The sequence below is a fragment of the Protobothrops mucrosquamatus genome, unplaced genomic scaffold (assembly GCF_001527695.2).
Source record: "Protobothrops mucrosquamatus isolate PMUCROS unplaced genomic scaffold, P.Mucros_1.0 scaffold1613, whole genome shotgun sequence".
NCBI classification, from domain to species: Eukaryota; Metazoa; Chordata; class Lepidosauria; order Squamata; family Viperidae; genus Protobothrops; species Protobothrops mucrosquamatus.
In genome coordinates this window covers 62,073-74,566 of record NW_015387775.1, presented here as the reverse complement: position 1 = coordinate 74,566, position 12,494 = coordinate 62,073, and the positions used below count along the sequence as shown (strand labels likewise).

Sequence of the window (12,494 nt, the reverse complement as noted above, 5' to 3'; positions counted from 1 at the left end):
CTTTGAATGGTCACCAAATGAATGCTTATTAAGTGAGGGCTACTTATGAATATATTCCACACTTGATAAATTCTGATATATTTTTAATATGCATTTTTGTGGGAGAATTTTTGCAACAACATAAAAAACAAACTAAACAAGTTAGACATGAGAGTGTTTTTTTGTCATGGTAATTAATATCCATAGCCGGTAATGATACACATCTCCTTCAGGGTTGTGCATTCACTGCTGTTTCATTTTTCAGTTAACATTTGGCCGAGGTAAAGAGTACTTGAAACACATCATGGAAGTTCACAAAGAGAAAGGTTATGGTTGTAGCATCTGCAACAGACGCTTTGCTTTGAAGGCAACTTACCATGCTCATATGGTCATACATCGGGAGAACCTACCAGACCCCAATGTGCAAAAGTAAGCCACAAAATATCTAATAGAGCTAAATTAAGTGCACTCTGAACAGTTATGCCTAGGTAAATGTTGCATGCAAGCAGTTTCACAAACTTGAGAGTGAAACTTTAGCAAGGTAAAGTGAGGGGAATGATGGACTGTAAAACTGGCCTGGTTTTATTTTTACTTAAAATTATTTATTTATCTTTGGAAAGGAATTTTGCACATGTGCTGCCCTGGTAGCAACCAGTTTCCTTGTTATAGAAGAGGATATTGTTTAAAAGGTAATATAATCAACATGAGAGCCAGTTTGGTATAGTGGTTAAGGCAGCAGACCAGAAACCAGGAGATTGTGGGTCCATCCTTAAGCAGGAAGCCAACGGGATGCCTTTGGGCCAGTCACTCTCTCTCAGCCCTAGAAAACAGGCTATGGCAAACCACTTCTGAAAACTTGCCAAGAAAACTGCAGGGACTAATTTAAAATCAACACTGTCTAGAAGGCATTAAAAAATGGTCATAACAGTAGCAGCAAAATAAAATTGAAAATGCTTCTTCATTTGATTGTATTAAGACATTGTGACTAGAGTGTGTCTCAGAAATGGCCTCAGGAAACATCTCTATGTACAGGGAAGGAGAAAAGAATGAGAAACAACAGCAGACGCTTTTAAGGAGAAACTATATTTTTCAGAGTGCCAAGTGAGCCCTTTTCACTTCAACATCTTGCTAGATATAGTGGGACTACAACTCCCAAAGGTCATGTGGTGGAAAATATAGGAATTGAGCTTCCTATAAATACTGTGCTAAGGAAGGCTAAGCTAGATGGAGAAATTTACTGAAATGTACATATTTGCACAAATCCAAGTGCCGTGGTATAGTTATAATAAGCTCTTTCCAATATTTATTTTCAAATAAAAATTCATTTCTGAGACTATAGGGATTCAGATTATCCTAAAAAAATAATCTTACAAGTTGATCCTTATTTCCCATTTTAGATATATTCATCCATGTGAAATCTGTGGAAGGATTTTTAACAGCATAGGAAATTTAGAACGACATAAACTTATTCATACAGGTAAACTCATCCTATTTCTTTTTTCTGAGTAAGAAAGATTTTGCTCATCTTAATTCTGTAAATAAATCCTGTAGTTGAGAAAAGCCAATGAGTATTAATTTATTTTCTAATTGAAACTCTTCCAAATGCCTACATTTTGCTGGTATGGATTAAGAAGGATTCTTATACATTAGACAAAGCTCATGGAAATTATAACAGAGAGGCAATTCACCTTTTGCTGAATGTTATGTTTTAAATTGGTAACATTTGTTCACATTGGTTGCTTTTGTTTTGTCCAAGTCATCCTTGCAAGGTGGATTGTGTGTGTGTGTGTATGCGTGTTACAACAGTCCAGAGAAAAAACTGCTGTAGTTGGACAACTGAGAAGAATTGACTCCTATTTTAGTTGGATATACCATCTGGATTCCATCCAGAATAGAAACCTGTTGTGATCACTTTTCTGTCCTCCAACATAGTATATTCAACATTTTAAAATATCTTATTATTTGCTTTAGTCATTTTGCTACTGTATTTTTTAATCTCTCCCTCTTCCTCCCCTTCTCATAACAAGTATTCTTTTACTTTCACTTGTATCCTGCCACACCTTAAAATTCTTTCTTCTGTTCAGTTCTATAGCTAATAAAGAACACTTAGATTTCCGTGTATTTGCCTCTGCCTTATTTCACATAATTTTTTTCAATCTTTTTTTTTTTTTGAGAATAGGAAGGATTTTGCCTTGTTTTAATTTAAGGGGATATTTTTGTTTGCTTTCTTTTTATTATTAAAAAAAAATTAAAAATATGTTTTTTGTGAAGGGGTGAAAAGTCATGCCTGTGAACAATGTGGCAAATCATTTGCAAGGAAGGACATGTTAAAAGAACACATGAGAGTCCATGATAACATCCGAGAATATCTATGTGCAGAATGTGGTAAAGGTATAGTATCTTATCTGTGAGGCATGAGAATATGAATTTCCATGACTATTTAAATTAAATTACATTCCTCACAAAATGCCAAAATTGAGCATTTAATTTTATATGAAAATGTGATCTTATAGTGTGATATCCCGTTTCATTTCTGTTGGGATAGGTGGTGTCTTATTGCTTCTGAAATGGAGTAAGATATTATGGCTGCTGATGTTAATGCATTCTTGGTTTTGGTCTTCTCTTAATGGAATCTCAGCCACAGATTTGGTCTTAACATTAGGCAGAGTTAGATGGCCACTTTAGAAAGCTGACATTAGGTATATGCCAGCTATTAATCATAACAATTAATGTCATTATAGACATACAAGAAAGGAAGCTATTCCTGTTCCAGGAACAAACTCTCAAAATAGGAAGGGAATCGTAGTATTCAGAAGATTGTCCCTTATGAAGCTGGCAAATTTTCAGGCCATAATTATTATAGTTTTGGATATGTTCCCATTGACCTGTCTCTACTGCAGACTGCAGATGGCTCCCTCTCCGGTTTCAGGATCAGATCCTTAGCAGAACCCACTTGTGTGTAATGATGCCAAATAAAGTAATTTAAATCCTATGCTGATGGTTAGTCCCAGTCAGTCTGGCACAAGAATGCCACTCAGGAGAACAGTTGAAGAATAGAAGATGGCCATAAATGCCAGTCTTAACAGGGTGGGCAGCTCACTTACAAAACAGGACTGGGCATGGAACATAGCCCCATTATGAGTCAGCATTGCTTGTCATCCAACTAGACTGAAGAGCAGTACCACTAATCCTAAAATTGGACTTTGGCCAGGTGAAAAGGTACCGCCAACTGGTGTAAAATGGCAAAATTACAACTAGAATCATTGAAATAATAATAATAATAAAGTTGGAAGGGACCTTGGAAGTCATCTAGTCCAACCCCCTGCTCAGGCAGGAAACCCTATGCCATTTCAGACAAATGGCTGTCCAGTCTCTTCTTAAAAACTTCCAGTGTTGGAGCATTCACAGCTTCTGGAGGCAGATTGTTAGGATGAATAGTTAGGACGAATCCGGTTGAAGGGCCTTCGGTGTCCATTTCAGTGAAATATACAAAAGGCATTACTTATCACATCTCCAGATTGGCTAAATCAGCAGCATCTGTCACAGAATGGGTTGTCCATCTGGTTTTCATGAAACTTCAACAAAACAGCAATGTCCCTCTCACCTTGGCCATGACAGTGAGCTCTTCTTAGCCCGGCAAGAGGGGATTGTTATGATTTTGTCACTCTGGGCAAAAGGATGACTCTGGCTCAGTTCTCACTTTTTTCAGTGCTCACCATGGTGCCACATAAATTAAATTGCTTGAGGCAGCATAATTATACTTATTTTGAATTCACGCCAATACAGTAATATTTACTCCTCCTATTTTTCTTAGCAAATCTGACAACTGGGATTTTTTTTAAAAAAATCTGTTTGTACTGTATTATGTGTATTGTGTGTTATGCTATACTGTAAGCCACTTGGAGTCATATGTTGAAGAGACATAAAAGCATTTGTCATACTTACATATTGTATAATGGGTTTATATGGATCTTACAGTTTCAGCAGTCAAGACCATCTTGAGTAACCAGTCATTTGGTACACCTTTGAATGGTGCTACAAAAGGCAAGAAATTTGTGGCATTAACAACAGAAGTCCCTAAGGGGGACATCCCAAACATTCTTTCCTAGAAATCAGTTCTCTGAAAGTCCTGATTTAATCTTTTGACACTGGAAAAGTTTAGGGATGCTCAGAGGGATATATGCATATCTCTACAAACAGGAACTCAGGAGAGTTGAAGTTCTCATTCAACAATTTACAGATAGGTTAGAAAATGTATTATGACAGCCAGCAAAATGCCACATCCCCTGTTTCATAGCATTTTCTGTAGAAGGGCAATTGCATCAGGAGCCTTATTGGCAGACTACTGTTATAGAGTGACTCTGGGTTAAACACACTTTTGTAAAACATTATAAAATAGATTAGTTTGTGTCTTCAGACACAGATGTTGGCTACATTGGATCACAGAGTGCTATAATTTACATGTATCCCGTGAATACTGCTCTGTAGGTCTCTTTCCTGTCAGCTCCATCTCCAATGAATGAGAACGGCAATTACATATATTGTGGAGTACCTTTCTGGTCTTCAGAAGATGGGCCCAGCAGTCCCATCCCATTTAGAAGAGGAAATAGATTTAAAACCAGGTGGCCGAAGGATAGAGATAAGTCTAACTGCTGTTTCTCTTGCATGTTTTTGAATGAAGAGAGCCAGTATGGTATAGGGCAGTGGTGGCGAACCTATGGCACGCGTGCCAGAGGCGGCACTCAGAGCTCTCTCTGTGGGCACGCCCCAGCCCCGCTTCCCCCCACGGCCCCCTCCTCACCAGCGCCCCCCCAGGGGAGAGTCGCCCCTGGTCGTGGCCTGTGCGGAGCAGTGCAGCCAAGGACATGGCAGCTGGGCAGCAGGTACAAGACCCCGCCCCCACACCCCGCAGCATCATCTGCGTGGCCGCCATGGTGCTGCAGGGCCGCCTGGGCGATCTGCCGCGGCGGACCATGGAGGTGGTAGGTGGCTCTGTGGGGGGGCAGGGGCTAGATGGGGCAGAGTGGGTAAGGCAGGAGGTGGGGCGGAGTAGGCAGGGCAGGGGGCAGAGCAGAGTGGGCGGGACAGGGGCGGAGCGGTTTTTGGGCAGGAGGTGTATAAAAGGTTCGCCATCACTGGTATAGGGATTAAGATGTTAGACCAGGGGAGCCTAGGGTCAAACCCATCCTCAACTGTAGAGTCTCAGTAGATTAATTCAAGACAGTCACATATTCTTAATCTAACCTACTTCCCAGGATTGTACTGGGAAAAAACAGGAGGAGAGGGTGCTATGTAGGCTGCCCTGAGCTTTTCGAGGAAGGCAAGATATAAATGTAACAATAAATAAAATATAACCAAATACGCTTAAAATGGCTTGCCTGCCATGTTTTAGCATGGAGTTTATTCCTTGCAGGCATGAAAACAAAGCATGCATTGCGACATCACATGAAGCTTCATAAAGGAATAAAGGAGTATGAATGTATGGAGTGCCATCGGAAATTTGCACAGAAAGTCAACATGCTTAAACATTATAAACGGCACACAGGTGAGCCCCATTGATAGGAGCTTGATGGACCCTGCAGAGAGTGAGTCAAATTGCCTGGAAGTTGTTGGGCTTTAAATTAAAATGATGTCAGTTCATTTTTATGGCAATTATACTTCAGGAGTAAACAGTACAATTGTATACACAGACAGTTATTCCCAGTGCTTTTTTTCTAAAAAAAAAAAAAAAAAAAAGGTGCCGGAACTAACACACATGTCATACAACCCGCCTTGCCTACCCTACAAGGTTCCATCCCAAAAAAGGTGCCGGAACTCCGTTCTGGGTGTTCTATGAGAAAAAAAGCCCTGGTTATTCCTAGGAAATGCCCAAAGAGTTTAAGCTGTTGTATTTTCTACATGGCTATAAACACACACACACACACACACACACACAAACATGGCGTAAAGATTATGGTTAGCATTCTTTAACCAAATATAATTTTACCTGACATATTTTACCTTTCTGGTAAAACAATAATAAAGATCAGTTTAAAACAATACATTCTAGCATATTTGCTAAACTCCAGAGAACAGATTGAAAGAAATAAAAAGGATTGCTAACATAGATGGAAGAACTGAGGATAAAAGGCTGAAGGATATTTGGATGTTTGAAACATGTAAGAGAATCCTCCCCAGTCCCCAGATTGGCTCCCCTGCCAACAAAACATTGTCCATCCTTTCTTTGGAGATCCAGGCCAAAAGACAAACTGCTTATTTGCAGAAACTACAAAGTTGAAGTTTGGGTTTATTGTGTTTAATCATGCTAAATTCAGCATTGCCACTTCAATCCTGAGACTTGTTCCTCATGAAACTAATGAAAGAGCAAAAGCAGGCTGTCATTAGTATGGTATTGAGAGCAGTTTATCCCGGGTCCCGAACAATTTTTTTTGCCAGCACTGTGTCCCAGAACTCTTCTTCCTATTGAATTCTTTTAGTACTAAGGAAAGGCATATCATTGTTACATACAATTTAATATTTGATATACAGCTCTATAAGAAACCATTGTTTTGGTACTTATTATGGTTTCTAATTAGCAGGGATCAAAGATTTCATGTGTGAGCTCTGCGGAAAGACCTTTAGTGAGAGGAACACAATGGAAACCCATAAACTAATTCACACAGGTAAATGCTAGAATATTAATCCTAAAATAAAAATAAGCCTTCCTCATCTCTTACATTGTTCTGCCTTTTTTGATTCCATATTAATCAGTTAATAAATGCCTGCTTCATGCATTATTGTAATGTATTTTTTATGCTGCCTACATTCCTTCTTCCCTGAACTGATGCTTCTGAAAAGTATTGTACTGCAATATTCAGCTTTGCTATTGATTATTCTGTCTAGGATTCCTGCAAGTTTAGTCCCCAAATATCAGGCAAATACCAAGTTGAGGAAGCTGTTCTACTCCAAGAATGGAGAACCCACCGTCTTCCAGATGGTATTAAATTAATATTCCCAACATCACTAATCAGCGCCATTCTAAGCTGAAGCTGCTAGGATTTATAATTTATAATTCAGAATAGTTTATGGGGCCCAGAGGTTCCCTGTTCCATTTTTTTACCATCAACTCTTTAAGAAGTCCTCAGAAATTCAGTATTTATTGAAGTCCTCAGAAATTTATTATTAAGGTGTGATTACATATTAATACAAAACGTTTTGTTTTACTACTAGTGGGGAAGCAGTGGACATGCTCAGTGTGTGATAAAAAGTATGTCACAGATTACATGCTTCAAAAGCATATCCAGCTGACTCATGACAAAGTAGAAGCTCAGAATTGTCAACTCTGTGGGACAAAAGTATCTACCAGAGCTTCAATGAGTCGTCACATGAGAAGAAAACACCCAGAGGTGAGTATAGTAGCAGATTAATAAGTAAGAATTTTTGTTGACTTCCTCTGAAGCAGATAAGAAATATAGATTCTTGTTCTGAGCACTAATAGCAATCCAAGAACTCAAGAGCTCTTCAACCTTGGCAACTTTACGACTTGTAGACTTCAACTCCCAGAATTCCTCAGCCAGCAGGAAGACCACAAGTCCACAAGTCGTAAAGTTGCCACAGTTGGCAATAACTCTCTTATTTTCCTGTGGTGCTTATTAAGATGCTTCTCTTGATAAGATTAATACAAAGTGCAGTGTTAAAGACCACATGGATTATGGTTTTTAATTTGGGAGAAATAGAAAGTACTAATTCCTAACATTAGCAAGTTAACTTAAAAAAGAAAGTTATCTTTTCCTGATATACTATTTGAGACTGTCTAAATATTCTTATATTTTAAATTTTGTGTTGGGTCACTTTTTAAAAAGAAGAGAAAGAACGACATACTTCAGTGGATGTTCAAAATATTTAAGGCATACATATGAAAAGAACCAACTTAGAACAGTTTTTTTATTTTGCATTTACACAGCCTTCATCCATAAGCCCCAGGACCAAAAGATACAACATTTTGCATCTGCTTGTAGTTCTATAGCCAGCTTGGATGAAAACAATTATGAGAGGAAAGGACCTCAAAAAGTCGCTGTATTAATCAGTGGAAAGATGCTTCCCTCTCTCTTTTTGCTACAGAATAATGGAATGGCCATTAATGTTAGAACAAAGAAATCATGGCAATTGGTTTCAGTTGAAGAACAGACTTGGTCTTTTTTTTTCTATCTTTCCTGTGTCTTCACAGCATTCTTTCCTACTGAGTGACTATTCTTTCTACATAACTGCAAAATAATGTTGCTTTGGTTATGTTTTATTTTCAGGTTCTTTCAGTTAGGATTGATGACTTGGAGCAGCTGTCAGAGACCACAACTGTTGATGCTTCATCTATAGGAATTGTGCAGGTAAAGTTCACATGTAGTCAGATAAGATGCTGTATTCAATCTCATGTTTTCGTATTGTATAAATAAAAGAAAGCCCGTAGCTTGCAAAAAGAATTATCCAAGCATGCATGCTTGGGGGTTCTCAGGAGCTTAATCAGGAAATCTTTTCAGAATACAGATTTTTATCCTATAGATAAGAGATTTTGCAAATTCAGTAGCAAAAACAAAATTTATTGCTTTTATACTAGGCATACATTTGGTGTCATACATTTTACCATTTGTTGAATAAGAATTCCTCTATATTGATGCAGTATATGAACTATCATATGTGTTTAAATTAAGGATAATGAATCTGGAATTCCTAGAGATGTAAACACTCATACGTTTCCAGTTTTAGATGAGAGACGTCTTAGACACTTCTTTGATGAGATACATACGGAGTTCAGTCATAGGAAAACCACAAATCTCTTACACTTTAAAAATCAACAGCGTTCTGTTATTTCATGGATTAGAGTATGTTTTATCATATGCATTAAATATTTCCCTTGGTTAGCAGCTACAACAAATGCCAATTTAAACCAAAAAATCTAAACAATGGGGGCAGAAGGGTAGGAAATGCAAGAGGTGTCATTTGTGATATTTTTATTTATTTCTTAGATTTATATCCCGCCTTCCCTTCAGGAGTCATAACACTCCCTCCAAATTTTCCCCACAACCACCACCACCCTGGAAGGTAGGTTGGGCTGGAGAAACTGACCAGCCCAAAGTCACCCAGTGAGGCTCTGTGACTGTGATTCAGGATGGACTTGATCCTGGATCCTAATCAATCTCTTTAGCTATTATATTGGCTCTCTTTCTATTAAAGTTCTGCAATTATGTTTAATAGCTATTTCTATTCAATCTCAAACATAGGTAAGATAGCTGAACACTATGATAATTTATAGCAGGGGTAGTTAGCCCAGAATACAATTTTAGTAGCTTTTGTGCTATTTTAGTATGGGCAATGTCTTGGTTGGATCCTAAACAAGTAGAATCGAGGTTACTTACAATTTTCTAATCTTCCCATTTCAAATTAGAGCTTATTATAAAGTTCAGTTATTGAAATAAAGTACTGTGAATGAGAAAGGTGATATTGAATTTCATTAAAATGTCTTCCTATAGCCAGATCTAGCTCTGGAACAAAGTGAATTACAAGAAGGGAAGCATACAAAGGCTCATAAACGAGGTCATAAACAGAAGCACAAACCTGACGAAGAAGAGGAAACACAACTTCCAGAAGATTCTGCCTTCACTGAATATACAGAAAAAGAAGTGGAATTTACAGGAAATGTAGGGGATGAAACTAATTCAGCAGTGCAAAGCCTTCAGCAGGTGAGTCCCACTTGCAACTAAAAAATACGAGACTTCAAATATTTTAATGCATGGCATTTGCACAATGATGTTTAAGAATTTATGAATGGATTTGTAAAATGTGCTTGTTGCAAGTAAAAGAAAGGAAGGGGAAATTATTAAAAATTAGGATTGTGTGATGTATAAGCCCCCACAGTGAATAAATTCACTCCAGTCAGAGCAAATAATACATCTTTTGGGAAGAAAAAAAAGCTTGCAGTCTGCTGGAGAGAGGATTTCCCATGGACCGGAGAGGACGTGGTTTTGTGTGCTGCCTGTATCCTGTGGATGAGGCTTTCCTTGTTTGTGTGAACCAGTTGCTGGCATGCTGCGGCCCGGTACTGTACCGGGGGTTGGGGACCCCTGATGTAACAAATTGAATCAAAACAGAATGATTTTTTTTGTCCAGACTTGTTTGAAATCTTATTCCATCCCAGTGGAATAAGGGGCTTATTTCTCTGTTTCCATTGTGTCTGCACTGAAAAAGTTAATGATGCTTAACCATAGTATGAGGCATTACTTCCATCATGATGTTTGGGGAGGAGAGCTAGAGTCTTGCTGTGAGCAATTTTCATTGTTCTTTACAGACAAATTATATATATATATATGTGTGTAGATGGATGAATGGATGGATGGATGGATAGGTAGGTAGGTAGGTAGGTAGGTAGGTAGGTAGGTAGGTAGGTAGATAGATAGATAGATAGATAGATAGATAGATAGATAGATAGATAGATAGATAGATAGATAGATAGATAGAACCACAATTAGGTAAGTTCACACAACTTACTAAACACTTTGTCATTGTCATTGTCTGGAGGCCATTCCTGGACCAAAAACATCTTATTAGCATGAAGCATATTGAGTACTCAGCAATGCTTTTAGCCCTTAATGTAGTGATAATCACATTTGTCCAATTTTTTGCTTGAGCATTGGATTAAATTGTTCCGTTCTATCATATGTATGACTTATATTTCCAATTCTAATAATCACATTGATAATTTCAGCCCTAACAGTGCTAATTTTCATCCCTTTATTTTCAGGTGGTGGTGGCCCTTGGAGACCCGAATGTGTCAGCTCCTTCTAGTTCTGTTGGTTTGACCAATATTAGTGTTACTCCGATCACTACGACTGCTGGAACCCAATTTACAAATCTACAACCTGTGGCTGTAGGTCACCTTGCCACGCCTGAACGCCAATTGCAGCTAGACAATTCTATTCTCACAGTGACATTCGATACAGTTACTGGTTCTGCCATGTTGCATGGCAACCGCCAAAATGATATCCAGATACAGTCACAGCCTGAGGCAACCAACCCTCCATCAGTAGCTCATTTTATAAACCTAACAACTCTGGTGAACTCCATTGCCCCATTAGGGAGCCAAATAGCAGAACAGCATCCCTTAACATGGAGGGCAGTGCCTCAAACTGATGTCTTGCAGACTCAGGCCCAGCCATCCCAACCACAGACCGGGCAACAACAGGTTCAACCTGAACAGCAGCAGCAAATGTACAGCTACTAACTTCTACTTGAAAGAAGACAACCAACCTCTGAATGGGTTTGCAGAAGCCCATGGGACACCAAACCTAAATCAATTGCTGGAAACCAAACATATGGGGAATAAAAGGCTTACGGTGTGAGATGTATGCTGATCTTAACCCAGCAACTGGAAATGCCAAGCCCTTGAGAATTTCACACTCTTCACACTCATTGCTACTTTAGCAAATTATGGGTACTGTTAATCAGCTGCAGGAAATACAGTAGGTACGAGGTAGGTTTCAGGAGAGTTGAGACTGTTTTTAAAGCAGCAGAGGAAGAACAATTTAATGTAAAGCTAGGATATGCCTGCCTGACGGTGGGGTGCAAGAGCCTAACTGAGCAAAAAAAAAATTTTTTTTTAAAGTTTTGCTTTTGCTTCCGTAGACCAATCCATTGTATCTAATGGAACAAAGTGGGTGGAAGTAGGGTGGGGATAGTCTGTGATGTGATATGTGCTTCGTTTCATGTATCATTTCCATTATAGTGATGGAGAAACCACTCTACACATAAGACAACATGGGGCGTTACCTGGAATTAGATAGTCTAATGTTAAAGTATGGTCTCTTACCTAGTAAAATTAAAACCTGAATCCAGCTTGTTCTGATCTAAATCCGTAATGAGGTAATATATTTACAAAACTGCTTGCTAATTAAGTATAATGCTTATCTAATAGATGGAAAGCAGTTCTTCCCATTGAAATTGATTTGCCAGTTGGTCATCAATTCACCAATTTGTCTGTTCTATCATGTCATAAATATTTGGGTCCAGGTGGGTGAATGGTCGTTTTTCCATAATACCCTTTGCAGTTCATTCTGTGTTCCTGGCAGATATTTGCAAATTGAGGGACCCTTTCCAAACTGACATCATATATCCACTTGTATCATTTGTATCAACTGATAGGAGAGTCCTGCTTCTGGAAACAAAAATGCATAGCAGTTTACTACCCAGGTACAAATTAGAGTGTAATATCCATTGCAGGTGATATTGACCACAAAGAGGTAGACTGAACAAATGCTAAAGAAAAATATTTGTCCTAAACAAAACATGGAAGAAAATTCACATTATCCACTCAAACTAAAGGGAACATTTCTGAACCCTTACATGCTGTATCTGCTTGACGTTGTTAAATCCAAGTTCAGTCTATATTGTCTGTGTATGCTCATTAAATAAAGGAGAGTAGCCCAGTGGTTGACGGGGAAAAAATTAAATAAACCTTTCCTTTGCATTTGTGAACAGCACTTTTTTCT

General features: G+C 38.5%; 1 protein-coding gene across 1 annotated transcript in view; it reads left to right on the top strand.

The window, feature by feature from the left end:
- PRDM15 (PR/SET domain 15) overlaps positions 1-12,484 on the top strand; it is a 42,221-nt gene extending 29,737 nt beyond the window's left edge. Inside the window, exons 16-24 of the mRNA XM_015822588.2 lie at positions 245-408; positions 1,377-1,456; positions 2,251-2,370; positions 5,393-5,524; positions 6,558-6,641; positions 7,189-7,364; positions 8,262-8,342; positions 9,483-9,692; positions 10,751-12,484. Of these exons, the coding sequence (XP_015678074.1) occupies positions 245-408; positions 1,377-1,456; positions 2,251-2,370; positions 5,393-5,524; positions 6,558-6,641; positions 7,189-7,364; positions 8,262-8,342; positions 9,483-9,692; positions 10,751-11,230 (1,527 nt within the window). The 3' untranslated portion in view covers positions 11,231-12,484. The remainder of the gene's footprint in view (positions 1-244; positions 409-1,376; positions 1,457-2,250; positions 2,371-5,392; positions 5,525-6,557; positions 6,642-7,188; positions 7,365-8,261; positions 8,343-9,482; positions 9,693-10,750) is intronic.
- Positions 12,485-12,494: the final 10 nt, after the last annotated feature.